The following is a 26,948-nucleotide window of genomic DNA, read 5'->3' as shown; positions in this document are numbered from 1 at the left end:
GACCTTTGTAGGCAAAGTAATGTCTCTGCTTTTTAATATGCTATCTAGGTTGGTCATAGTTTACTTCCAAGGAGCAAGAATCTTTTAATTTCATGGCTGCAGTCACCATCTGCAATGATTTTTGGAGCCCAAGAAAATAAAGTCTCACTGTTTCCATTGTTTCCCCATTGTTTCTATTTGCCATGAAGTGATAGGACCAGATGCCATGGTCTTAGTTTTCTGAATGTTGAGTTTTAAGCCAACTTTTTCACGCTCCCCTTGCACTTTCATCAAGAAAGTTCTTCGCTTTCTGCCATAAGGGTGGTGTCATCTGTGTATATGAGGTTATTGATATTTCTACTGGCAATCTTGATTCTAGCTTGTGTTTCATCCAGCCCAGCATTTCACATGATGTACTCTGCATATAAGTTAAATAAGCAGGGTGACAATATACAGCCTTGACGTACTCCTTTTCGGATTTGGAACCAGCCTGTTTTTCCATGTCCAGTTCTAACTGTTGCTTCCTGACCTGTATACAGATTTCTCAGGAGGCAGGTCAGGTGGTCTGGTATTTCCATCTCTTTAAGGATTTTCCCAACCCTATAAACTGAATATTTTTTTTTAACACCAAAAACATTTTGTATTGGGGGTACACCAATTAACAATGTTGTGATAGTTTCAGGTGGACAGTGAGGGGACTTAGCCATACATATACATGTATCCATTGTCCCCCAAACCCGTCCCATCCAGGCTGGCACATAACATTGAGTAGAGTTACATGTGCTATACAATAGGTTTTTGTTGGTTATCCATTTTAAATATAGCAGTGTGTACATGACCTTCCCAAAGGATTTTGTGCTCAGATTCTCAGTCGTGTTTGACTCTTTGTGACCCTATGGACTGTAGGTCCCCGAGGTCCCACCAGATTCCTCTGTCCATGGGATTCTCCCAGCACATATACTAGAGTGGGTTGCCATTTCCTCCTTGAGGGGATCTTCCCAACCCAGGGATCAAATCCGCGTCTCTTATGTCTCCTGTGTTGGCAGGTGGATTCTTCACTACTAGCACCACGATTAAAGAGGACTAAAGGGACATAAGAACAAAATGCAGTGCTTCAGCCAGGAATGCTCTCTGGATGTGGGGTGGGAAGGAGGAGAAATGGAATGAGCTATAAAAAATGTTTTGAAAAAGCTAAGGAAATTTGAATATGGTCTGGATATTTAAAGATGTTATATGCTATGCTATGCTAAGTCACTTCAGTCGTGTCCAACTCTGTGCGATCCCATAGACGGCAGCCCAACGGGCTCCCCCGTCCCTGGGATTCTCCAGGCAAGAACTCTGGAGTGGGTTGCCATTTCCTTCTCCAATGCATGAAAGTGAAAAGTGAAAGTGAAGTCGCTCAGTCGTGTCCGACCCTCAGAGACCCCATGGACTGCAGCCCTCCAGGCTCCTCCATCCATGGGATTTTCCAGGCAAGAGTACTGGAGTAGGGTGCCATTGCCTTCTCCGAAGATGTTATAGGCCTCAGGTAAATAAAAGGAGACTTGAATAATCAAAGAAGTAAAATTAATACTGAACACAGATTTTTAAAAAAAGAGAGAGAGAGATGTCTTTGGAAGGATAAGAGAAGTACCAAGTTCATTTCTGAATGGTAATAGTGACATCTGACTTGTGTTCCCTAAATCCACTCCCACCTCTTCCCTCAATCATAAAATGGTTCTGTGCACAAGGCTTCTGAAGATGAACCTCCTTGAAGAAAGTGTATCAGCTTTTAAAAAAAATTTTCTGAAATACAGCTGATAAAAGCCAATGTCTCTTTATGACATGGTGCTGCTGCTGCTAAGTCGCTTCAGTCGTGTCTGCCTCTGTGCGACCCCAGAGACGGCAGCCCATCAGGCTCCCCTGTTCCTGGGATTCTCCAGGCAAGAACACTGGAGTGGGTTGCCATTTCCTTCTCCAATGCATGAAAGTGAAAGTGAAGTCGCTCAGTCGTGTCCAACTCCTAGAGACCCCATGGACTGCAGCCCACCAGGCTCCTCCGTCCATGGGATTTGCCAGGCAAGAGTACTGGAGTGGGGTGCCATTGCCTTCTCCGATGACATGGTGCTAAAGGAGGGCAAAGGTGTTCCGGCTCACCTGGAGGTGAAAGGTTGCCTAGGTTGGGTTCTCTACCTCGTGCTGGACAGCACTACCCTTTCCACTGAAAGGACAAGGACATCCTAGACTCACATTTGCCTAAATGACAAAACCACATGAACAGAAGATGGGACGCAGATCATCTGTCTTGTGTTTCTACACACTTCACTAGATGCATTTATGAAGTACTGCCGGCCTTTGGATCTCCTGCCATTCGTAAACACCCATGAATAGATTCCACTTACTGGAATTTATATACTTCCTTGGATTTCAAGTTGGTATTCGAAATAGAATTTATTTTCTTGTTTGCAATGTTAATGTAACCTCATGATAGAATTTTTTAAACTATTGGGACTTGCCCCATTGACACAGGGAAAATCTTCACTTCCTTATTTTAGAATCATGTACTAAGCCCAAACACTGGAATAAGCTTATGTAAATTCAGAAAACATGTAATAAAGAGAACAACTGACACTAAAAAAAGGCATTTTAAAATTATTGCTAATTTGCAGAGGTGGGCAACAGTGGGTGAATATGAAGACTGCCCCTATTTTAAGAGTTACAGGTCAAGGTATTTAGAGGTAATCCATCTGCAATGGATTTCCAAGTGGGGGGGAAAAGTACATATGTGTACACATATACACACACGGAGAGAGAAGGTAATGATGCAAAACGTTCAAATAAAATCTAGGTTTAAAAAAAATCTGTTAACTTTTCTTACAAATTTTCCAAATATACAGTTGGGTGGAAAAAATACAAGATAAAACTTAGTTTCTTTGATAACATACTATAATAAAAAGATAAAGAACACAAAGAAAGGAGTTGTTAGGTCTTTCACAAGTGATTAGATCTTCACTGTTTCAGAACTTAAAATATGCCTACTATCCAAAGCACAATATTCTTTTTGCATGACTAACAGTTTTATACTTTTCTTAAAATTTTCCACAACAGTGAAAGCGTGCCTTCTGCCTGGAATGCTCACCTCCTCTACCCCAGGAAGTGTTTTCAGATGTCACTGGAAAGGTGAAACTCCCCTTTACTTGCTTTAGGGAGTACAAAACAGGTTATTAAAACTCACCCACAACACCATTATGTAACGTAACAGAACATTCTGCCCAAGTGATTGTGAGATTAACGGCCGACTTTCTCACTAATTAGAACCTCCATGCGGGCAGGGGCAGCATCGAGTTCCTGCTCATTCATTTGTAGGACAGGGCCAGGCACAGAGCAGCCACTCAAGAAATATTTGTTACATGAATGGGCTATTATACAGCCCTTAAAAAAGAATGCACAGGAAGACCATGTAATGAAAAAATGATTGACCCAAGTGAGAAGTATCATAAAACTACTATGATTACAACAATGTGGAAAACTAAGACTTGGCAAAATCCCATCAACTACCAAAACTAAAGTGGTAGCAAGACGGGGTGGGGGAGGTAAGAAAATGAGTTGCTTTGGAAAAATCCTAAGCGTGTGGGAGGTGCCAAAGGAATGAGGAAGGACCACAGGGACCTGGGGAAATGGGGACAGCGAGGAAAGCAAGGAGGGAAGCGAGGCAAAGGGTGAAAACTTTCCTTACTTGTTCACATGGACAGACGGGTAAAAAAGGTCCTCAGTCCTAATCACGAGGACAACCTCCCAAAGCACAACTGGGCGCTGACCCGGCCCCATTAATTGCCAGCATCCATGGCTACAGGACACCCAGGTTCTAACTCCACCTCTGCTACAAACTCACTGTGTAACCTCCAGGCACATCACCTCCCCAGGCAGTTTCCTTACGGGCAAAACGACCAGTCCCAGATCTAGCCCTGAGCCCGGGGCAGCGCCTGGCACATAGCAGGCCCTCGATCCACCCCCATCCTTACAGAAGACACTGGCTCCTGCTCGTGTGCACACAGCACACAGCACTGCACAGGGTGGGACAAAGGCCACAAGCAGCTCAAGCCCAAGCAGTGAACACAGGGAGCCTGCTCGAGTTCCCACGCTCTTCCCCCATCTAGAGACAGAGTCTTAAGACTCCCTCCACTCAAAACCCAGAGGACATCCAATACGAGCCAGTGCTTCTTAAATGCATCATGACAGTTCTGTACCTCTGTGAGGTACAGTGAGCGCTTCAACCATTGCGGGTTCACATGCCCCCACCCCTAGCTTCATACAGCTCTCCAAGCCTAATTCTTGGCCAATTTTCCTCCAGGAAATGTGCCACGCTCTTGCCTGGGAGGAATTTTTTTTTTTTTTTTTCAATCAGATTCCCAGGAGGGAGACTGACGCACATGGCCCCACCGAGCGAGGACTCAGCATCAGGACGGTTGCCGCTTTTCACGTGTCACCGTCCATCTGCAGGGCGGGTGCTGGGTGAGCGTCCCCTGCCAGCCTTGCGTGCTGTTTCCTGGCACCACGTCCAAGCCCCCTTCAGTTGGAGTGTTTCTAAGCACTTCCCAGGTGCACACTACGTGCCAGACTCTCTAGGCCCTTCCTTAACCCTGCTTGTCTCCTGTTACAGACATTCATCTCCCCTTCCATGTCGGAAGCAAGGCCCAGATCTGACTGCATTCCCCAGGGTGCTGATAGAGCTGAGCACACGGTGGGTACTCAAATAACGGCTAAACGAATTTTCCAAGGTGATCACCATAAGGATCGTCATAGAAAACTCTGACGTCTCCTCCTCGGTTCTGCAGTTGGTGGGAGAATGATTTACAGGCTGATAACAGACTAAGGTCATGCGCCAGGTGTTAACCAGGTGCCCAGTGACCTCAAGTGAGGGACTTCTTACCAGACTGAACCTTCACATCAACTTGATGACCTAAATGCCACTGTTACCTAACTTCACGGATGGCAAACCGAGACTAGGAAAACTTCAGCAACTGGGCCAAGGATTGTCACCACTTTGTCTAACATCCTCCTGGCAGTTCCCCCATCACCAGGGCCCATTATGAAGAGACTGCCTGGAATAAGAAACATGTTGATGGGCTCCCAATGAAACTCGAACGCCCACCGTCTGCACCTCTATGGATTCCCTCAGCTGAAGCCCAGTCCCACCCCTGGGGCAGCCACGGCAACCCCTCCCCATCCTGCAGAGGGGCTCCAAGCACTCACCTGCAAGGACAAGGTAAGACGAGGGTCCCAGTCGGATGAGAAACAGTGGGGAGTGGCAAGAAGGCCAGGGGCTTTCTCCCTTAAGAGCATCAAAGACACGGGTATCCCAACAATTACCTGTGACACTGGGGCAGGCCATGAAATTAAAAGATGCTTACTTCCTGGAAGGAAAGCTATGACCAACCTAGACAGCATATTAAAAAGCAGAGACATTACTTTGGCAACAAAGGTCCATCTAGTCAAGGCTATGGTTTTTCCAGTGGTCATGTATGGATGTGAGAGTTAGACTATAAAGAAAGTTGAGCGCTGAAGCATTGGTGCTTTTGAACTGTGGTGTTGGAGAAGACTCTTGAGAGTCCCTTGGACTGCAAGGAGATCCAACCAGTCTATCCTAAAGGAGATCAGTCCTGGGTGTTCATTGAAAGGACTGATGCTGAAACTCCAATACTTTGGCCACCTGATGTGAAGAGCTGACTCATTGGAAAAGACCCTGATGCTGGGAAAGATGGCATCACCAACTCAATGGACATGGGTTTGGGTAAACTCTGGGAGTTGGTGATGGACAGGGAGGCCTGGCGTGCTGCAGTTCACAGGGTCACAAAGAGTTGGACACGACTGAGCGACTGAACTGAACTGAACTGGGGCAGCTACTTAAAACTGCTCCTTCATCTGCAAAATGGAGGCAGATAATGTGCATTCTGCTCAAAAGCCCCTCAGGAGGTGCCCAGAATTGGAAGACATTATTATAATTTTCCATGTAGAGAGCTAGCCAGGCTCCCTGGAGAACTGAAGAGCTTTTTCAGTGTCTTCACAGCAGATCTTTCAGGACATCGTCCTAATTAATGCCTCTAACCATATAAAAGGCAATGGCACCCCACTCCAGTACTCTTGCCTGGAAAATCCCATGGATGGAGGAGCCTGGTAGGCTGTAGTCCATGGGGTCGCTAAGAGTCGGACACGACTGAGCGACTTCCCTTTCACTTTTCACTTTCATTCATTGGAGAAGGAAATGGAAACCCACTCCAGTGTTCTTGCCTGGAGAATCCCAAGGACGGGGGAGCCTGGTGGGCTTCCGTTTCTGGGGTCGCACAGAGTCAGACACGACTGAAGTGACTTAGCAGCAGCAGCAGCAGCAACCACATAAAGGACACAGATGATTTAGTGGGGAAAACCCACAACAAAGCAGAAGTTGAGGCTCAGGAGGCTGAATCTGGGCCTTGGCTTTTCCATTCTGGCTACAAGACCCCAGCCCAGCACTTTGCCTTCCAAAGTACCAGTTTCTTATGTGTAAAATAACATCCCTGGGTCTTCATGTATCTCAAAGAAGATCACTCACTAGTTACCTTAACACTCGTTTAATAATAACCTGTCTCTGGGCTTATGCCAATGAATGTAATGAGGAGTGCATTCTTTCTGTTTTCATATTTATGCAACAAATGTTTAGTGAGTGATGACGCTATCCCAGGCACTGCCCTGAGGAGCCAACACGGACCACGTCTGCCCTTAGTGACTTACAAAGACTTACAGTGACTGCTCTGGCGGTCCAGTGGCTAGGAATGCACCTGCCAATGCAGGGGGCAAGGGCTTGATCCCTGGTCTGGGAAGATTCCACACGCAGCAGGGCAACCAAGCCCATGTGCCACAAACACTGAGCCACGCTCTAGAGCCTGTGCTCTGCAACGAGAGAAGCCACTGCAAAGAGAAGCCTGCGCATCCCAACTAGAGAGCAGCACCCACTCACCTCAACTAGAGAAAGCCCACACACAGCAACAAAGAGCTAGGGCAGCCAAAAAAATTTTTAATTAAATATATATACATAGGTATATATACATCTAAAATTTTAGGATTGAAAGGAAAAGTCGTCAATCAACCAACCGTTCTTTTAAGCCAATAAGCGATATGAGAGAGAAGAGTGACAGCCAAGGTCACACAATCAAGGAGAGGCAGAGCAGATGCTGCACACTCGTTTTTCTTTTTTTTTTTTATTTTATTTTTAAACTTTACATAACTGTATTAGTTTTGCCAAATATCAAAATGAATCCGCCACAGGTATACATGTGTTCCCCATCCTGAACCCTCCTTCCTCCTCCCTCCCCATACCATCCCTCTGGGTCGTCCCAGTGCACTAGCCCCAAGCATCCAGTATCGTGCATCGAACCTGGACTGGCGACTCGTTTCATACATGATATTTTACATGTTTCAATGCCATTCTCCCAAATCTTCCCACCCTCTCCCTCTCCCACAGAGTCCATAACACTGATCTATACATCAGTGTCTCTTTTGATGTCTCATACACAGGGTTATTGTTACCATCTTTCTAAATTCCATATATATGTGTTAGTGTACTGTATTGGTGTTTTTCTTTCTGGCTTACTTCACTCTGTATAATAGGCTCCAGTTTCATCCACCTCATTAGAACTGATTCAAATGTATTCTTTTTAATGGCTGAGTAATTGCAGCTGAGTGTTCTTTGCACAGAAAAATTTCTGCCTGAATAAACACAGGCATGAAAACACCTGACCCTTCCACTTTTCCACTTAATCACTGGCAGGTTTTGACAGAGACTGGAAGACCTCTTCCATCTTTTGCCTACAATATTATTTTAAAGTTCCTATCAAAACAACAACAACAAAAAAAAAACACTAAAGCATTCAAATATCGAGCATCTATGCCTCTCTGTCCCAGGGACATCAGTGCAGAACTGGGAAGAAGCTTCAAGATCTTCCAGTCGGGCATGTCCCCGGTGTGATCCCTGCAACAGCAGGTGTGGCGGGTGGGGGACCACACACCCTGCCCTCCCTTAAAAGACCCCTCCCTGCACACTGACCTTTTACAGGCTCTGTTGGGTCCTGTGAGGAAGGTCACACTTGTCTGAGCGGAAGTCAGCAATGGCCGAACAAGTTTGGCAACAGGCCCCGTTTTCCCCTTCAGTGCTTATTAATGTTTGGAGGCAATCATGCTCTGAGGAGCAGACTGTGAGAGATGCTGAGAAACTCCAAGAAGACACCTTGGAGAGGTGAAGTGCCTTGCTCAAGGTCACAGGGCTGCTGAGTCTGAGACTGAAGGCTAGTGTCTCTGGTCAGGAGGGGTTACTCTCCTTTTTGCTGGGTCTCCAGCTTCTCAGAGGCTTCCCAGGTGGCGTGAGTGGTAAAGAATCCATCAGCCAATATAGGGAATGCAGGAGACACAGGTTTGATTCCTGGGTCAGGACCTACATCCCCTGGAGGAAGAAACGGGGACCCACTCCAGTATTCTTGCCTGGAGAATCCCATGGACCGAGGAGCCTGGCGGGCTACAGTCCACAGGGTCTCAGAGAGTCAGACACGACTTAATAACTGAGCATGCACACATGCACAGTGCAGACGCCAGCTGCTCAAGGTCAGCAGTTGAACTTCGGAGGTGGAGGAAGTTGAGCAGGCCCCCACAGCCCTTGGGCGGTGAACAAAAAGCTCATAAAAATCAGTGACCAAAACAGCTCCTGCCTAAAGGACAAGATGGAAGCTGATAAGCAGGTCAAGAAGACAGCAACTGACAACAAACGGTGAAACGAGCCTGTCTAAGGTGAGGGCTCTTGAGGCAGCCTACCCTTAGATCGTGCAAACAGAACATAGCACCCAGCAAACCTCAATTCTGGATACGGCTCTTCATGCTGTGACTCATCCACTAATCACCCTGGGGACTTCCCTGGCACTTCCACTTCCACTTCCACTAGAGGTTAAGAACCACATGCTTCCCCTGTAGGAGGCACAGGTTCAATCCCTGGTCAGGGAACTAAGATCCCGCCGCAAGTTGCAGTCAACAACAAGAGAAAAACCATTCTGTTTTCTAGCCAGTTCAGCCACTAAAGCCGCTCACGGGTTGAGAACTTACTGTGCACAGGGCTCTGGACTAGACGTGGAGTGTCGCTGCACCAGACAAGTCAGTAAAGTGGCCAAGCCAGCACAAAGGAGGTGCTCAAAACACCCTGGAATAAATGAGGGAGCCGGAAACGAGCTTTATTTTCATAAAAGAGACACACATTTGTACAACCTGAGAGTGACAGGCCCGGCAAGCAAAGAGTGACCCTGTATTTGAACATTTTCCCAAAGTGCTTAGGGCTGCTAAACAAGGATGGGAGGTTCACTGGCTGACTGGCTGGCTGACACGTGAACGAATGAATGAATGAAAATGAAAACCTTCCACTTCTCCAGCATGGCTGAGTCCTAACCTTCTATCCATTTCAAGGAGCTATCACAAGTCCATATATATGAAGGACTTACGTGAAGAGCAAGGGGTTCTCCCCTCAAAATCCTCTTGAACATCAGACATTCGATTGCCTAACCCCGCTACTGCACAGCTGAGGAAACAGAGGCGCTATCCCACCAGCATCACCGATAGTGGCAGCAAACTGCATTCCCAGGGCTTCCTCTTCTAGAAAGCTTGTGTTCTTGTGAGTTGGCACCCAGAAGTACAAGCGACAAGTAATGGTTGCTCAGTTAATAAATGCTCTGGGACTAGGTCTCCCCACAATAAAGTCACTTGCTTAGAAGACAAAATGTCCATAAAGCTCAGGAGCAAAACGACATCCCCTCAGAAAGGAGTGAGGTCTGTGGGCAGGGCCTCCAGGTCTCCTTGGGGACCTGGGGTTGGCTCCAGGTGCTCAGGTCTTTCTCAGTGGCAGGTTCTGTCACAGCACCTCACCTCAAGGATCTGGGGTCCACCCCTTACCACTACCTGACCCCTACACTCGTCAGTCCAGAAATATCAGCGGGCACCTACTGCCTGCCAAGCACTGGGGAAACAATTGTGAACAAAACAGCCAAGACTTGGCCCCATGGAGTTCACAGTCCGTTAAGTGAGGTAGACACTAAAAAGGTGATAATGTATAGGATAAGAAATCATGTCAATGGATTATCATTTCTAAACCACAAGTCTGGCTGTATCAATCTTCTGATGGAAAAATCTTCCTAGGCTCCTCACGCTATGTGGGATTAAATATAAACAAACAAAAATGAAAACAGATGCCTTAACTGGGGGCTTACTCCAGGCCAGGTGCCTGACTATGACTAACTCAGGACATGCCATTGCAGGAGGTACTATTATTATCCCCATAGACCAATGATGAATTAAAATTTTCCACTTAACCACTGCTCATTGTGTGTGCAAAAGCCTACTCCCTCCAACCCTGAATTCCCTGAGAATTCATCTTACTTAAGTTGCACATTTATATTTCATAAATCCCCACTGAATGAATAATTAACTAATCAATGGGCTGGTTTCCTTCAAGGCATTATCAGTTAATAAAATCAATTTTGGGAACAAGTGCTCCTAATAATCACATGAGAAGTAGCTGCAATGTTGTGTAAAGAGCCAGAGCCCCAGCCCCTGCAGGCCTGAGACCAGGCTTGTCTGTGTGAACTCAGACAATCATTTCCCCTTCAGGCCTGACTGCTCCACACTGTCCTGATGAAGAAGAAACCAGACAGCGAGCCTAGGACCTCTGTCAGCTGTGCATGTTTATGTGTCTGAAACATTATGGGGAGTTGGGGGCAGGGGCTAGGGCTCAGGAGGACCTCTGAAACTGCACTCTGCCTGCTTTAAGAATAAGGTCTAAAGTTAAACATTTAAGGGAGGATAACTAATCAGGTCTATGGGGGCAAGAGAAGAACCTCCTCTCTGGCTACAGCTCAGTGGGCTTATTTATCCTAATCAAGTAGATTCATTCCCATGACAAGCAGGCTCACCCTGAAAGCCCCTTACCAGGGAGGTGTTTTGGACGAACACCGGTGGGACCATCACCCCCAACTGTGCACCAGAGCAGAGGGGCTGGTGAAATGCAAGAGTGGGACCATCACCCCAACTGTGCACCAGAGCAGAGGGGCTGGTGAAATGCAAGAGCCCGTGTTCATATGCTGGAGGCAGACAAAACCCAAAACACACTCTCCACGTCTACACTCTCCTCTGGGAAGGCCCCTGAGTGTGGTCAAGGCCACCATGAACATGGGCCTGATGGCTCCATGTGGTCCATAAGCTATGACCACAGAAGAACTCGTCACTGAGCAAGCATGCGTCTGTCTGTCACTCAAAGTGACAGCAATAGGTAGGAGCTGGGGCTCCATGGCAAGACAGGGTATTTGTTAATTTTCCCTTGTTGTTTGGATTGTTTTTGAATCAATTTCTGTCCTCATGTCACCTAACAGACATAATGGGGGTAACAACACAACTCCCTATCTCACAGGGCTGTGGTGAGAATTAAATGAGTAACCCAAGTGATCCACCCAGAGCCTGACACAGACTAAACACTCTGACTGTTGCCAAGGATGATGGTGATGGTAGTGGATGAATCCGTTTGAGTAGAGAAATCCAAAGCAAGGCTCTCCCAACAACCCCTGCCAGGATCTGGAGAGAAGCAGGTGATCCTGGGATGACCAATCCTGGAATAGCAGACTTGGGTGCTTTTCAGAAGAGAAACAGAGAGGTGTCCACTCTTGGGCAAGACCCGGGTTGCCCAGGGGCCTGGGCCTCAGGATACTCACTGAGTCCTGTAAGGACTGACACTTGCCGGGGCCACTGGGAAATGCAGAGACCTGAGAAGATGAACTTCCCAGAGTAAAGAGAAAGGGGAGAAAATTACAACTATGGAGAGATACCACTGTTCACCCATCAGACTGGCAAAAATCAAAAAGCATGAAGAACTGAGGTGTGGCAAGAGATGGGCAAAGGGGAAATCTGGTATCTGTGGGTAAGTGGTGCTTCTTAGAGAATGAACTGGCAATATTTATGAAGATCTTAAACTCATTCACGGGGTGGCCCAACAACTTCACTCATCAGTAACCAACATGTCTGCCCATGTGCTTGGAGGCATAAACCAGAAAGTGCATCAAAGCACTGCGATTAATATTAAGGGCAAAAGAGAGAATCCACCCACCCACCACCAACAGGAAAACACTGAGATTCTCCTGCCATGGACCCAATACTCACTTTGCAGCAAAACAAGGTAGTTTCACATGTACTGCCTTGAAAACATTTAAAATCATATTATTGAATGTTTTACAAAGGGTACAGAATAGACCAGGAAGCATTGTATGACGGACTGTCTTTAAAGAACAGGAAGGAAGGAAAGAATGACTTTTTTTCCTATGCATATTGCCTGGAGAATTCCATGGACAGAGGAGCCTGGAGGGCTACAGTCCATGAGGTCACAGAGAGTCAAACAGGACCGAGCAACTAACACACACTGACACCTCGAAAAAGTTCTAGAAGGAAATTCACAAGGTAGGTCACAGTGGTTACTTTTGGGAAAGACAGGAGTAGAGTGTGTGCAAGAAATGAAATGGCGGGGTCGGGGGGAGGCTCAATGGAGACTTCACTTTTATTAACTAGGAAAACTTATGCATGCATTTCTTGAGTATTTAAACTAATGTATGTATTTATAAGGGACAAAAAAAGAGGAGGTGGAAGGAAGAGGAAGAGCTGATGACTTCAAGAGAAGATGTAACTGCCGAGCGCTAAGGGTCTGCCTTCACCACCAGCAAACGCAGAAACAACACATCTACGCATAAGCCCATTATTTCTTGGAATGAGCGTCCTTGGTTTTTAGAATCGGATATTTAATTCTGGACCATATCAGTTCTATATACCAACTCTTCCTTCTAAATTTTGGAAAAAATTCCCTCATACTTGACAAACGTATCCTTCCTCTGGTGTCAGGAATTCAAGCTCTGAAAAGGGGACGCATGGAAGTTTTGCTATCTCCAAATTCTTGATGGCCTCCACTGACTCATAAAAAGTCCTGAACTGCACTTATGTTGCATGTAAGAATTTTTTTTTTAATTTTTAAAGAAATCTTTACCTTTCTGTGTTTTCTTCCATTCCTCTAAAGGCACACTGATTCATTACTCTGGAGTTGTCCACGGACGCTGTGTCACAGATCCAGGTCTCCTTTCTGAAAAAGCAAAATAACCAACACTTATAACCTGGGTGCACTTATGTTAACACAGAGACGCATTAAATACATACAAAAGGAATATGTCAAAGGCTGCCCAGTGTCCATCAAAATCCATTCTCCCTTTCGCCCATGGGTTATTTGAGTTTTATCGGGGACTACATTTCCCAGGCATCCTTGCAGCTACATGCAGCCAGGTATGAGTTCCAATGGAATATGAGACGATGTGATATTTTCACTTCTCCATCTAGGTCTCAAGACATGGGCAAGCCTTGTTCATCCTTTCCACTGGCTGGAACTCAGTTCTGACCACGCAGATGATGACAATGCACTTGGAAATAACAAAACAACAAGATAAAAGGCATTTGGGCCTGTGACTCTGCATGGAGCACAGGTGCCCTCTGAACTTGGAACTACTATCTTCGAGAGAAATGTCTTTGTTCTTTAAGTCACTTTAAGTTTAATAAAACTTTAAGTTCTATTGTTCTTGTTCCTATGGCTGATAAACTCTCATCAAGTTGACTCTATGTTAAATATTTTCACTGGGGTCCTTCGGAGGGTGAGTTTGGTTATTTGGAGCTTGGGACAGTGTGTGTCTATGGAGACAGGTGAGGCCAAATTACTCGGGGTCACAATTTTGGTAAAACCACACATCATTTCAAACAGGTACTCCATCAGCATTTGATGGATGAAGAAGTGTTAATAAGCATGTAATCTCTTCCTGTGTGAAATGTCTTGAAGGCAGAGCAGGTGGTTTGGAGCCAGGAACACTGGGACCCACAAGTATGAGCTGTGAGCTTCACTTCATAAAACAACTGCTCAGGATGGTAAAACGCCATCTGAATGTGCGCCATACCGCATTTAAGGATTTTAGCCTGGGCTGAGGAGCAACAGAGGCTAACCGATAGGGATAGACAGACCTGGGGAGAACATTCCGATGGTGGAGGTTTCCACCCACTATTCCACTTCCTGAGCACCTGCCCCAGGGTGACTCTGAGATACAGCTCAGAGGTTCCCTCTCCAGTCTCAGGAGCTGCACCCCTCACCACTCCAGGTGTGGCTCTAGCGTTAAAAGACACATTCTCTTTCTACAACACGGCCAGAACACTGAGCAGCTACTTCCTTTGTAACCAAAGAAACAGCTGTCAGTTTCAACACAGTAAGAGCTGGCCGTGTAAGCCATGTTGAGGGATGGTGTGCGGGTCCCTAGCCTGGAGCCTCCTAGACAAAAGGGGGTCCAGGCAGAGTTCTGACACCCATGACCTTCATGCTGTGCTGTCACGGGCCAGCTCCACTGCATCAGCTGCGATGACTCCTGAGCATCACAGGCCGCTTGGCCAAATCCTCCCCACCCCCTGTGCCACCCTCCTCCAAGTGTTCTACTCTGAGTCTGGCCTTCTCCCAGATCAAAGTACCGTGTGGATCAACTTTCAGATCCAGGTGAACAGGACCAGATACCTGGGACCTCGGCACTATGAGGCACTGGAGAATCAGTTTGGGGGAGAATCCGCAGTCACAGCCTTCAACCCTGCTCTTTAACTTGCAAAGAGCACACCATGAGATATTTTTAGTATCTGGACCCCTGTCTGAGGCTGGCTTCCCTCAGAGTTTAACTCCTTCAGCTAAGGCCTGTGCATCATGGAGGGACCCAGAAAAAGGCAAGAAGGAAGATAATGGCTCCCGGAAGGAGGAGGGATGGAAGGTAGTGGGATTTGAACTCAGAGTCCCAGATGTGCCACTGCATCCCTGCAGTGAGGGGACAGAGCAGAAAGCAGTGGCCGCTTCTGTAGCTGTAGACACCTCAGTCCCCCTCACCTCGGCCTGGAAGCCACATCTGCTCAGCGTGGCAAGCTCTTCTGCAGCACAGTAACTGCTGCAAGAGGATTTGACACCTACATCCCAAATGATGCCAACAGAAGACTCTCCTCCAAGTCACATTTCCTCAGCAGCTTTGAGGTCAGAGCCTGCCCTCCATGGGCCCACTGGCTAGTTCTGGGTCAGGTTTTATTCTTTACCTCCTGGTGTTAGAGAAGGTTTTCTGTACAGAGCCATCAAGAAACCACTGCTCTTCAGCCTGCAGGTAAGGACAGGGATTGGGACACCCATTTCTGTACCCCAGCCCTGAGGGATTCCCAAGGCACAGACACTGACATGGATTATCTCAGCAAATTCTCACACCAGCCCTAGGAAGCAGGTGCTGCCTCACTCTATGAATTGGAAAACTGGGTTAAGATTTGTCAAAGGCTGTACAGACAGCAAATGGCAAAGCATTTGTTCCGGGGGTTCCTAACCATGGTATTATAATGTGCAAGGGAAAGCTCAGTGCTGGCTGAATGTATGAATGAATAAACCATACTTTCAAAAGCAGTCTCAGGGCTGTGAGGAGACAGTGTCTCTAGAGGGACTGCCCCCACCCACCCTGGATGCCCTGGTGATATTCTCAGATCCCTCCCAAGGCGTCTACTCGGCCCCTGAACACTTACTCTGAACCCAGAATTGTCAACTTCTGCAGGAATGTATGTGCTCAGTACTGCTGCTGGTAATGGCCAGGGCAACCACTGACTCAGCACCTCCTACCTGTGGGCAGGAAGCTCAGGGCTTTCATGCAAAGGCTCCTCTCATCCACCCACGGCCGCACAGGGAAGGTGGGATCACACCCCTTTGAGGGACGGCACAACTGGAGCTCACAGAGATTGTGATGAGCTTGTGATTAAGGTCTGGACACTTAAGTGAGGGCAGTGTTCAAACTCTGAGGGGCTGGTAGAACAGCGCAGGCCTTTCCCCCACCTCACAAGACCCACCACTCACCCTGAGTAATCAGCAAGTCATGAAAGTAAGTGCTGTTTCAACTCTTTAGCTGGAAAGCTCTGTATTAATCTAAAGCTACTGAGCATTTGCTATGCCAGTCCCTTCATGGAAGAGGAGTCCTAATTCTGCCTAGCTAGAAACTGGCACCACCACCTCCCCTCCTCCACGGCCTGCATCAGTGGTGACCAGCATCTCCTCAGCATCAGCTTCCTACAAGGTTTCCACTGGACACCAAATCTGGCTAATTCTTCTCTGAGAAACATCTCTTTTCAGGACGACCAAGTGTTGGTGAGGATGTGAAGCAACCAGAACTCTCACAGCCTGCTGCTGGTGGGAGCACAGACTGGTCCAATCACCCTGGAAGATGGCTGCAATATCTACTCAACCTGCCTTTGCTCCCAGGTACCTACAGGGACCATGAGACATTATCCAGAATGTTCTCAGCAGTACTGTTCTCAGCACAATGGTCCTGTATTAGCTTCCTTCTGCTGCTGTAACAATCACCAGCTTGGTGCTATTTGTCATCTTACGGTTCTGGAGATCAGAAATGGGTCAGCAGGGCTGCACTCCTTCTGGAGGCTCTAGAGGAGAATCCACTTCCTTGCTTCTCCAGCTCTCCATGCATTCCTTGGCTCATGGCCCCTTCCTCCTCTTCACAGCCTGCAGTGGAGCACCTTCTCTCACCTCTACTTCCATCATCACAGCCCATCCTCTTACCAGATGCTCCTGCATCCCTCTTACAAGGATCCTTGTATCTATACTGGCCCACCCAGAGATTTTAAAATCATCTCCCCATGTCAAGGCCCTTAACTCGGGACTTCCCTGGGGGATCAGTGGCTAAGAATATACGTTCCCAGTGCAGGGGCCCTGGGTTCGATCCCTGGTCGGGGAACTAGATTCCACATGCTACAACTAAATGATCTCACGTGGCACAACTAAAGGTCCCGTGCGCTGCAATGAAGATCAAAGATTTCGTGTGCTGTAACAAGGACCCAGAGCAGCCAAATAAATAAACAAATATTAAAAAAAAAAAAAAAAAAGACTCTTAACTTAATCACACCTACAAAGTCCCTCCACCAGATGACGTAACACAGTCCTATGTATTACCAGGGAATGGTACCTGTAACCAGGGGTGAGGTCATGGATAACTTCTGAGGGGCCATTATTTGCCTCACCTCCAGCCCAAAACCAGAAGCAAATCCAAATGCTCATCAACAGTAGAATGAATGAAATAAAAGGTGGTAATTCCCAGCATATGAGAGTGTACAGTCTACAGCTACCCACAACAAGGATGACGCTCACGAGACAACACTGAATCGATGACATCAAACACAGGAGCACTTGCTGTATGAGTCTGTCTGCAGAGAGGGCAGAACCAGGTCAAGTTTGTCTACTCTACCATTTCCTTCAACTCAGAGTCTTCCATAGTCCTCTCAAAAAGGTCACTGCTTATTTTCTATAAGTCAATATAGACACAGACGTGCTAAATTCCCCAACTTTGGATCCCACCATTGGAGTCAACAGTTATGAAAATCCAATGAATGCATTTAGAACTAAAGGAGGAGGCGAGGAAGAAGAAGGAGGAGCAAATGCAGCAGCAAGTGTCTCTGCCTCTCTCACATTTCCACTCCACAGGTGTGTGCCACTTCACCTCTAGAAGAAGCAGATCCCAGCTGACTTCCTGACCATACCCAATCCTGCCAGTAGCTGTTCACCAGACAGACCTGGAATGCCCCCTGACCCCTGCTGCACTGTCCTCCGTCTCCCCTTCATTCCTGTCACCCACCTGACAACCCCTGCCCCCCGAACTCCCCCTAAACCTCTGCAGGACTTGCAGTACAAACCATACCATCTGCTCTTAATTGCTACTGTCACACAGTAATTGCTAACAGTGACAAGCACCTTAATCTAGTCTCCCCAGTCAGACTACAAACTCTCAAGAACGGAAATCAGGTCTCTCCTGTTCAGGAACTGCCTGTTCAATCCTCCTCCTAGTTCTGGCTGCATGTGAGTGCCTAATGCTAGTTCATAATAACTAATGACGCAGCTGCCTTTGCTGAGCACCTAACATGCATCAGGTTCAGCACTCCTCAAGCGGGACCTCATTTCTTCTTCTCCCACCAATGAAGGGGGTGCTACCATGATCCCTCTTTTGAGTCGGAGGCACAGAATGGCCAATTAACTTGCCCAAGGCCCCAGAAGTCATCACTAGAGGATGGGATTTGAGTCCATGTGATCTGACCCCAGGGCCCGTGGTGCCCTTGACCAAGACCCCACTCTGCTTAACATCCCACCCAAGTTGGGTTAGGCATACAGCTGGTGCTTAATAAATATGTGACATTTCTCCCCCCCCCACAAAAAAAAAGATATACTAAGAAGGAGAAAAAAAAAAAAAAAAACTTTCACAGAACACAAGTAACAAATCAAGACTCATCACAAAATAATTTTTCAGTCTCAGACCTCAGAAGGGAACACACCCCCTGGAGAGATTTGAAGAAGCCCACCCGCTCCTTCCTCTGCATCATGCTTGGCTTTCGGGAGCGTTATAAACATTTATCAGCACATAGTCAGGGTCTGTCCTCCAGGCTTTTATCAAAACAGGGAGAGCTGGATACATTTTTTCTTCTTTTGTCCGCCAACCTCAGGACCAAAGCCAAAGTCAGGGTTGAAGACAGACTGGACGACGGGGGCTGTGACCACAACGCCCTGAGCCACCTGCCCTCAATGACCTCACCTCTCACATGGCCAAAGAATGTGGCCCAGAGGCCTTGACTGCAAACAAGGCCGCCGCCCCCGAGGGCTGCTTTGGCCAGGGATAAACTGAAGTGGAGATAATGACACTGACATCATGCCATGACCCTCAGTGCTGGCCGCTGGCTCGAGCCCGTGCAGTCTGTCCCTTAGAGGCTGGCCCCTCACTCAGATACCAAACGGCGCTCTGTCCAGCGGCGCAGACACGGTGGCACGCCCTCAGCCTCCCACAGACTGGCCCGAAGCATCCGAGTGGATATGGATGGGAGTGCCTACACCTGGGGTGTGCAGACTACCCAGGACACGGCATTTCTAAACCACTGCCTCTGAGCAGGGGCGTGGGACTGGCTGGAGGTTAGGGAGGGCTTCGGTTACATCTGGACCACTAGCAGTTTTACAAGAACAAAAACAAAGAGTTGACGTATTTGGGGGGTTATTAAAATTGTCTCAAAGTTTAAAAAACAAACCCTGATGGTTACAGCACAGTGTGGTGGAGCAGTACTGGAGAGACGGACAGCTACAAGGGGAGCCGCAGCCATGGCTGCAGGAGGGAACCACGGATGGGATCTGGTCTCAGCCAGCTCTGCGCCTCTGGGCAAAATGAGACAATCTACCCCGAGTGTTTAGCCAAGAAGATGCACTCAGTTAGAGATCAGTGTTATCAAGTTTTATTTACTCCATCCTTCCTGGAAGCCAGACATTGTGAGGTCCTAGAGGGTAGGGAGTCGGAGACCAAGAGTTTAGGAATGAGGTCTCCACTACCACCCTCAGAGGGACACTTTGTAAACAACCACTCTCATCCCCACAGGCTTTCGCAGTCCTCCAGTGATTCCCTGGTGCTCCTGCCATGTTCCCCCCTCACCCAAATCCCGATATGTGCTCATGCCTTCTCGACCACACTGGGTGCAGAGGCAGGCCAACTGTGAGCACGCTGACAAATGCGAGTTCCCTGGATGAAAGAACAAATCCAACCAACTGCACTTGTCCACTCTCACGGAAGACAACGCAAACTTGCTGCAGGACCTGGGCACCTTGGAGGCTATTGCCACGCACCTGAAGATATGAAGCGGCCCTCATGGGAGTTGGCCACCCCCAGCATCACGATAAAATGAGGCTTCAAGAGGCAAGCTCCCTCAGTACCCACCTGAGCCCTCAAGTCTCTCTCTCAGGAAGATGTAGGCTGGGGACCCAAGGACGCGGGGTTACATTTCTAGACACAAAGTCAAGATGCCCCAGTGATGGAATGGGTACAACCGACGAACACCATCATCACACATGTTCCAACAAGCATCCTGGACTCGCCCCTGGCCAGGCAGCCTCCAGCTTCGGTGGTTGGCTCCCCACATGGCTTAACTGCATGGAGAGGCTGAGCTGAGCATGCCCTGGTGGCAGCCACAGTTCCAGTTCTCATCGAGTGGCCTCCATCACATGCTCCTTTGGGGAGACAGGGAGAGGAGACTGGTCCTCAGTTTTCAGGTCCTCATCCCAAGTCTCAGTCTTCCCAGTGGGAGGTTGGATCCCAGATCCCAGGAGGAGGGTTTGATGGGGAGAGCACCAGTGCTCAAGTCCTGTCCAGCTCCTAGCTGCCTGTCCTTAGGCCTGAGGGTGTTGCGATTCCAACCGGGGCATCTCCTGTCCTAGAGGATCCATGTGCCAGGGCTCCTGGGTAAGTCCTCACACGATAAAATAGCTCCAATGCAACAACAACAACAAAAGTTTGAAAACCGTGCTTTTCACAAAACCTCTAAGCCTCTCCCACAATGTCTTTGATGGACACTCAGTTCGTTTTTGCTGATACACAGAGAGCATGCTCGTGTATTCACAGAGGACACAACGGTAGGAGGGAGTAAGACACAGGTCAGACAGAGCAGTGTGCCCACTGCAGGACGGACACTGCCCAAGCACGGTTCATCCACGGGAGGGCATGCAGGCTCCCCAAGGATCTGGGCACCACGTCCGCACTGCCACCATTGTCGTCTCTGCCCTCCTCCTCACCACAGGCAACGGTGACAGCAGCCTTCCTGTACGCCAGGCACCCTGCGGAGGGCTTCAAATGCTTGATCCCATTTAGCCTTCTCAGCAACGCTGTAAGATAAAGACTCTTACCTCCTTCTTACAGAGAGGTTTAAGTGCCTTTCCCACATCCACAGAACTAGTGAGTGGAAGAATCAGGGCCAAGCATAAAAATAAGTGTGCTTATCTCCACCACACCCTACTTAACAGAAGTCCAAAAGGGAGATGATTCTCGTAAAATGGCCCTAGAATAGACCTTGTGCTCATGTTGCCATCTGGGAATAAAACTGGATCCTTTGGTCAGGGCAACATTTTCCTCACCTGATTTTTCACCAAACAGGGCATTTATTAACGTGAACTTCGTAGAACTGACACATGTCACACTCACTAACTCAGCTCAAGGAAGGTAGTCTGGTTTGCCTCACCATCATTCATTTCCTGCAGAGACGAATGCTTACATACAGCATACTTCATGCCCAAAGACTGCTTCAAAACACCTGCAAAAAAGGGGGTGATTTCTCTGAGAAGCTCAACTATAAATAATGTTTCATGACATCTAGGCACTTGAAGACAATATAAAATTCCCTGGAATTAAATATATCAAGGACCCACTCTTTACCTGCATGTAGTCACATGACATCCCCAGGAGATGCACACTGTTGGCCACATGCTACAGAGAAGGAAACGGGCTTCAGCAGCTCAGCCAAGCTCCAGCAGCTGGAAGTGGACCACGGGGACTGAACAGCTGGATCTGACTCCTGGACCGAGGCCTCCAAACTTCCCAAACCCACAACGGGCACCTGAATAAATACACAGCCTGATTCCCCCAAGAAAACGCTCTGGCTAAATCTTAGCTCCTTCTCTGTGCTCTTACCCCCAGGTATCAGCTGAGAAAGGTCCTATGGAGGAAAGGACCAATCAGGCCTCTGACACGGGAGGACAACTTCTAGTGTTAGTGGGGAAATCCTGCAGAACCCAGAATTCCCCTGGAAGGACCCTGGAGAAGGTGGGTTCTGGAGAGGGGTGCCCCCTCCCTCAAAGAGCCCAGTGCTGAGTAGGTGACTGTGTGTTTAATCGCACTCCAGGTAAAGTCGGTAGCTGGGGCAGAGGGAACACACAGTCATGTAACCCTTGGAAGCCCATGCAGGACAGCCCTACCCACCACCCCTTCCAGAATATACACTCATGTAAGCGGAAGAGCAGGATTCAATGATTGTATCTTTTCTTTAAATTAATTTATGTATTTATTTTTGGCTATGCTGGGTCGTGAGAAACCTATATGCAGATCAGGAAGTAACAGTTAGAACTGGACATGGAACAACAGACTGGTTCCAAATAGGAAAAGGAGTACATCAAGGCTGTATATTGTCACCCTGCTTATTTAACGTATATGCAGAGTACAGCATAAAAAACGCTGGGCTGGAAGAAGCACAAGCTGGAATCAAGACTGACGGGAGAAATATCAATAACCTCAGATATGCAGATGACACCACCCTTATGGCAGAAAGTGAAGAGGAACTAAAAGGCCTCCTGATGAAAGTGAAAGAGGAGAGTGAAAAAGTTGGCTCAAAGCTCAACATTCAGGAAACGAAGATCATGGCATCTGGTCCCATCATTTCTTGGGAAACAGATGGAGAAACAGTGGAAACAGTATCAGACTTTATTTTTTGGGCTCCAAAATCACTGCAGATGGTGACTGCAGCCATGAAATTAAAAGACGCTTACTCCTTGGAAGGAAAGTTACAACCAATCTAGATAGCATATTGAAAAGCAGAGATATTACTTTGCCAACAAAGGTCTGTCTAGTGAAGGCTATGGTTTTTCCAGTGGTCATGTATGGATGTGAAAGTTGGACTATGAAGAAAGCTGAGCACCGAAGAATTGATGCTTTTGAACTGTGGTGTTGGAGAAGACTCTTGAGAGTCCCTTGGACTGCAAGGAAATCCAACCAGTCCATTCTAAAGGAGATCAGTCCTGGGTGTTCTTTGGAAGGACTGATGCTAAAGCTGAAACTCCAATACTTTGGCCACCTCATTCAAAGAGTTGACTCATTGGAAAAGACCCTGATGCTGGGAGGGACTGGGGGCAGGAGGAGAAGGGGACGACAGAGGATGAGATGGCTGGACGGCATCACCGACTCAATGGACATGAGCTTGAGTAGACTCCAGGAGTTGGTGATGGACAGGGAGGCCTGGCGTGCTGCAATTCATGGGGTTGCAAAGAGTTGGACATGACTGAGCAACTGAACTGAACTGAACTGATGCTGGGTCTCATTGCTGCGTGGGCTTTTCTTTAGCTGCAGTGAGTGGAGGCTACTCTCTAGCTGTAGTGTGCCAGCCTGTCATTCGTAGAGGCTTCTCTTGTTGCAGAGCATGTGCTCTAGGGCATGCGGGCTTTAGTAGTTGCGGCACACAGACTCTAGACCACAAGCTCAATAATTGTGGCACACGGGCTTAGCTGCTCCACAGCCTGTGGGATCTTCCAAGATCGGGAATCAAACCTGTGTCTCCTGGCAGGTGGATTCTTTACCAATGAGCCATCAGGGAATCCCTCAATGGTTGTTTCTTTCTTCTAAGAGCTTCCAGCTCAGTCAACATAAGTCAAATGCAAGAGAGGTGGGATTCCATGATACCGTATTTCCACAACAGCATGATGTACCATAAGGTGCTGAAAGATCTATATTATAAATGCTGAAAACATTCACACTACAGAGAACCAGTCAAGCCTGTCAGTTCTGAAGTTAAGACTACAGGGACTCTAATTTGACCTCTGCCACTTGGTGGCCTCGAGAGCCCAGAAAGGGCTACTTTGTGCTTTGGTTTCCCCGTTTATGGGCTTCCCAGGAGGCGCTAGTGGTAAAGAATCCGCCTGCCAATGCAGGAAATGTAAGAGACTCAGACTCGGGTTTGATCCCTGGGTCAGGAAGATCCCCTGGAGGAAGGCATGGGAACCCACTCCAGTCTGCTTGCCTGGAGAATCCCCACGGACAGAGGAGCCTGCCAGCTACAGTCCATGGGGTCACAAAGAGTTGGACACGACTGAAGCAGCTGAGCATTTTCAAAGCACTACCCCAACTACAAAATAGGATGGTAATAGTGTCAGCTCCACAGCGCTTTTTTGGGGATTTGATAACACAGAGCCAGCGAAGAGCAGAGCACAGTGCTCCACAAAGGCGGACATCCCCTCCCCTCCACAGGAAACAGACAAGAAAGCAGAGGATCCCGAGGAGAGGTGAGCAACTTGTCAGCGGTCCCATAGTGAGAGAGTCCAGAATCCACACTGTATTTAGCACTGGGGGTCTCGGGGAGCAAGGTGTAAGAGAGAGGGTCCCTGCTGGAACAGAGTGAGCCTGGGGCAGCTAGGTTAACAGGCCTGAGAGGCAGAACTTGAAGTGTAGGGAACTGGGCTACTGAGCAAACAGGAGCATGATAACGAGGAGGGAGAAACACTTTCAGAGAATATAAAACTACCTGGTGAGGAACCATTCCAGACCCACCCAGAAGGCAAGACCACACAGACACAGAGACCTCAGGAGCCAGTAAACTGGCTACCTCGACCACAGTCACAAAGAAAATGACCTTGCCAGTGATGGTCACCCCAAATGAGGCTTTGAGCATGCCACCCTCACCCGCTCCACCAGCCCCAACCTGCTGACAGCCCACCTGGCCCCTCCACTGATTCCCAGGTTGGAGGCTGAGACCTGCATCTGCTCTGAAAAATCCCCTCCAGGATTCCAAATCCCTGCCCTCCTCTCCGAGAGGCACACGCCCGCAAAGCACACAAGAAATGACAAGGAGGTGTGAGCAAGCTGCACTGGGCCAGCCAAGTCACGTGTCCAGTGCCGGCCTGGCTCTGCCAGCTGCTGAACCCTCACCCACTTCTCAGGCACAGAAGTAACCAGGAGGTGCCTGCAACACCACAATGGGACCTTTACAGCTCAGCAGGCTGCAGAGGTCAAGAGCAAGAACGCACCTTCCACAAACTCACCCAAAGCCTGCAGGTGGCAGGGAGACAGGAGTGAAGGAGGGCCCTTCTGCCCGGTTATAAGCCTTCCTCTGTGTCCAGAAAGGCGCGGACAATGGGAAGGGGCAGATGCTTCCGGACGCAAAGCCTGGCACCCAAGCCCTGTGCTCTGCTGTGGTGAGAGCAGCTGTTCCCCATCACCCCCTCCCAAGGGGCTGGCAGGGAGAATGAGACCACAAACCAAAGGAGACTGGAGGCAGAGGCCCCCAAGTCATTGAGGCATCAGCTGTGACAAAGACACTAGCTCTTGTGCAATCTGGGGTAGCAGCAGAGGGACACTCAAGTTCAAAACACCCAGGTGTTTTCATTCCTGCTGACTGCAGGAGGGGAGCAGCTGCTGCCACTACCCAGAAACCACACCTGGTGACCTGGCAGCGAGAAAGTCAACCTCACCCAACACGGCAGGACATGCCAGGGCCTGTGGCTGAGGCCGAGGGCCTTGTGTTTCCCTACCAGAGTCACAGGGTGTCACAGTCAGAAGGACACGGTGCTTGGGGCCCACAGGTGTCCTCAACCAACACGGCAGGACATGCCAGGGCCTGTGGCTGAGGCCGAGGGCCTTGTGTTTCCCTAACAGACTCACAGGGTGTCATAGCCAGAAGGACACGGTGCTCGGGGCCCTCAGGTGTCCGGAGGCAGGACACAGAATCGTCCACGCACAGGCTCACACTCGGCCCCAGCTCGGGTCTCCCGAATCAGAATTGCGACACTGGGCCTGGGAATGTGCCCTTTGATGACACACCACCAACAACAACCCCCAGGGTGACTCTGAGGCAGCCAGCCCCACAGCAGGCTGCTCTGGAAGCTGGATCGGTCCAGCCTGCTGGGTCTGCCTGTGAGCAAATGAGACCAGACAGTGGTCGATGGTTCGTGCATTCCAAGAGCATCCACCCAGGGCTGCCCAGGGGACTGGCTCTGAGGAGACATAGTTCCTGCCCTACGGGGAAGAGCTGGGTCCACCTGGGGAACTTCTCTGAAACGCAGGTGTCCAAGCTCCATCCACCGCCTGTGATTCAGGTTCGAGGGACTCAATCCAGCAAGAAAATGAAAGCAGGGCCAGACAAGAACATGAATCTGGAAGCTGATGGAAGCCAAGTCTGGGGAGACTGAGGGTACAGCATGAAGGACGGCTTTGCACAGCACCGGCTATGGGCCATCCCTCTGACTACTGCTGATACCACTCACATTCAGCACAGCCCTGTAGCGGAGCTGGAGGCCCCACCTCACAGATGAGAACAGTGAGGCATATGGTACAGTGAAATGCCCTGGCCCAAAGTCCTGTTGCCAACCAGAGCCGAGGCTGGGATTCGAACCCTGGCAGCACGTGCCCTCTTCACTGGCATCCCCTCCTCAAGCCCCACCTCTATGACCTTGGCCTTTCTCTCTCCTGTCTTACTCTTCATCAACAGTCAGTGACAAGGCCTGACCCCCTTCTCTCCAAATCAATTGCTAACACCACTTTAACCTTCCATTATAGCCTGTGGGCTTCCCAAGTGGCGCTGGTGGTAAACAATCTTCCAATCGATGCAGGAGATGCAAGAGACACGGGTTCCATCCCTGGGTCGAGAAGATCCCCTGGAGAAGGAAATGGCAACCCACTCCAGTATTCTTGCCTGGAAAATCCATGGACAGAGAAGCGCAGCGGGCTACAGTCCATGGGGTCTCAAAGAATTGGCCATGACTTAGCAACTGAGCACATGCATAAAGTATGAGTCCCGTCAGCCAGGTCACTCCCTGGCTTAATCCTTTGCAAGGGCTTTCCACCGGCCAGAAGACACAAATCTTCCTCCCAAGTTTGCCTCCGGGACTTCCCACAGAGCTTCCCCTCCACTCCTCCAGGCTAACTTCTCTCAGCTCAGACCCTCAGCTCTCCCCAGAAGACAAGGCCACAGAGTTCTGTCCAGTCCGGGGTTAAGTCCGGGGTGTGTGGGGTGGGGTGGACTATGGTGGTTGACTGACCAAGGGACTCTGCAGCTGGTCAGAGGCTCAAGGACGGTGAGGTGGCAGCAGAAGGGCCAGAAAGTCAGTCTGGGCAGACAGGCCAGGGCTAGACTGGGAAGGGAGGCCTGCGAACGTGACAGGGAGGAGCTAGGATGTAAGCCTGGGACCACACGTGGCTGAGGAGGCCCACGGAAGCAGGGGAGCAGTGGGGCCAAATTCACACTCACGTGCTACTGGTGGACTGAATTGCCATTTTCTCTGATCTCCTTGAAAGGCA

The 26,948-nt window shown here is 48.9% G+C and overlaps 1 protein-coding gene across 4 annotated transcripts in view; it reads right to left on the bottom strand.

Moving 5' to 3' along the window:
* ARHGEF3 (Rho guanine nucleotide exchange factor 3) overlaps positions 1–26,948 on the bottom strand; it is a 313,583-nt gene that overhangs the window by 265,810 nt on the left and 20,825 nt on the right. For 2 of the 4 annotated variants that reach the window (XM_003587632.6, XM_059880075.1), the window contains exon 2: positions 13,043–13,135. In XM_003587632.6, the coding sequence (XP_003587680.1) occupies positions 13,043–13,086 (44 nt within the window). In that variant the 5' untranslated portion in view covers positions 13,087–13,135. Of the gene's footprint in view, positions 1–13,042; positions 13,136–21,028; positions 21,102–21,132; positions 21,205–26,948 lie in introns of those variants that run through there. The other 2 variants (XM_059880073.1, XM_059880074.1) reach the window with 2 other exon arrangements.

This window comes from Bos taurus, chromosome 22 (assembly GCF_002263795.3).
Source record: "Bos taurus isolate L1 Dominette 01449 registration number 42190680 breed Hereford chromosome 22, ARS-UCD2.0, whole genome shotgun sequence".
NCBI classification, from domain to species: domain Eukaryota; kingdom Metazoa; phylum Chordata; class Mammalia; order Artiodactyla; family Bovidae; genus Bos; species Bos taurus.
The sequence above is the reverse complement of the archived record's forward strand: the minus strand, read 5'-3'. Positions and strand labels throughout refer to the sequence as shown.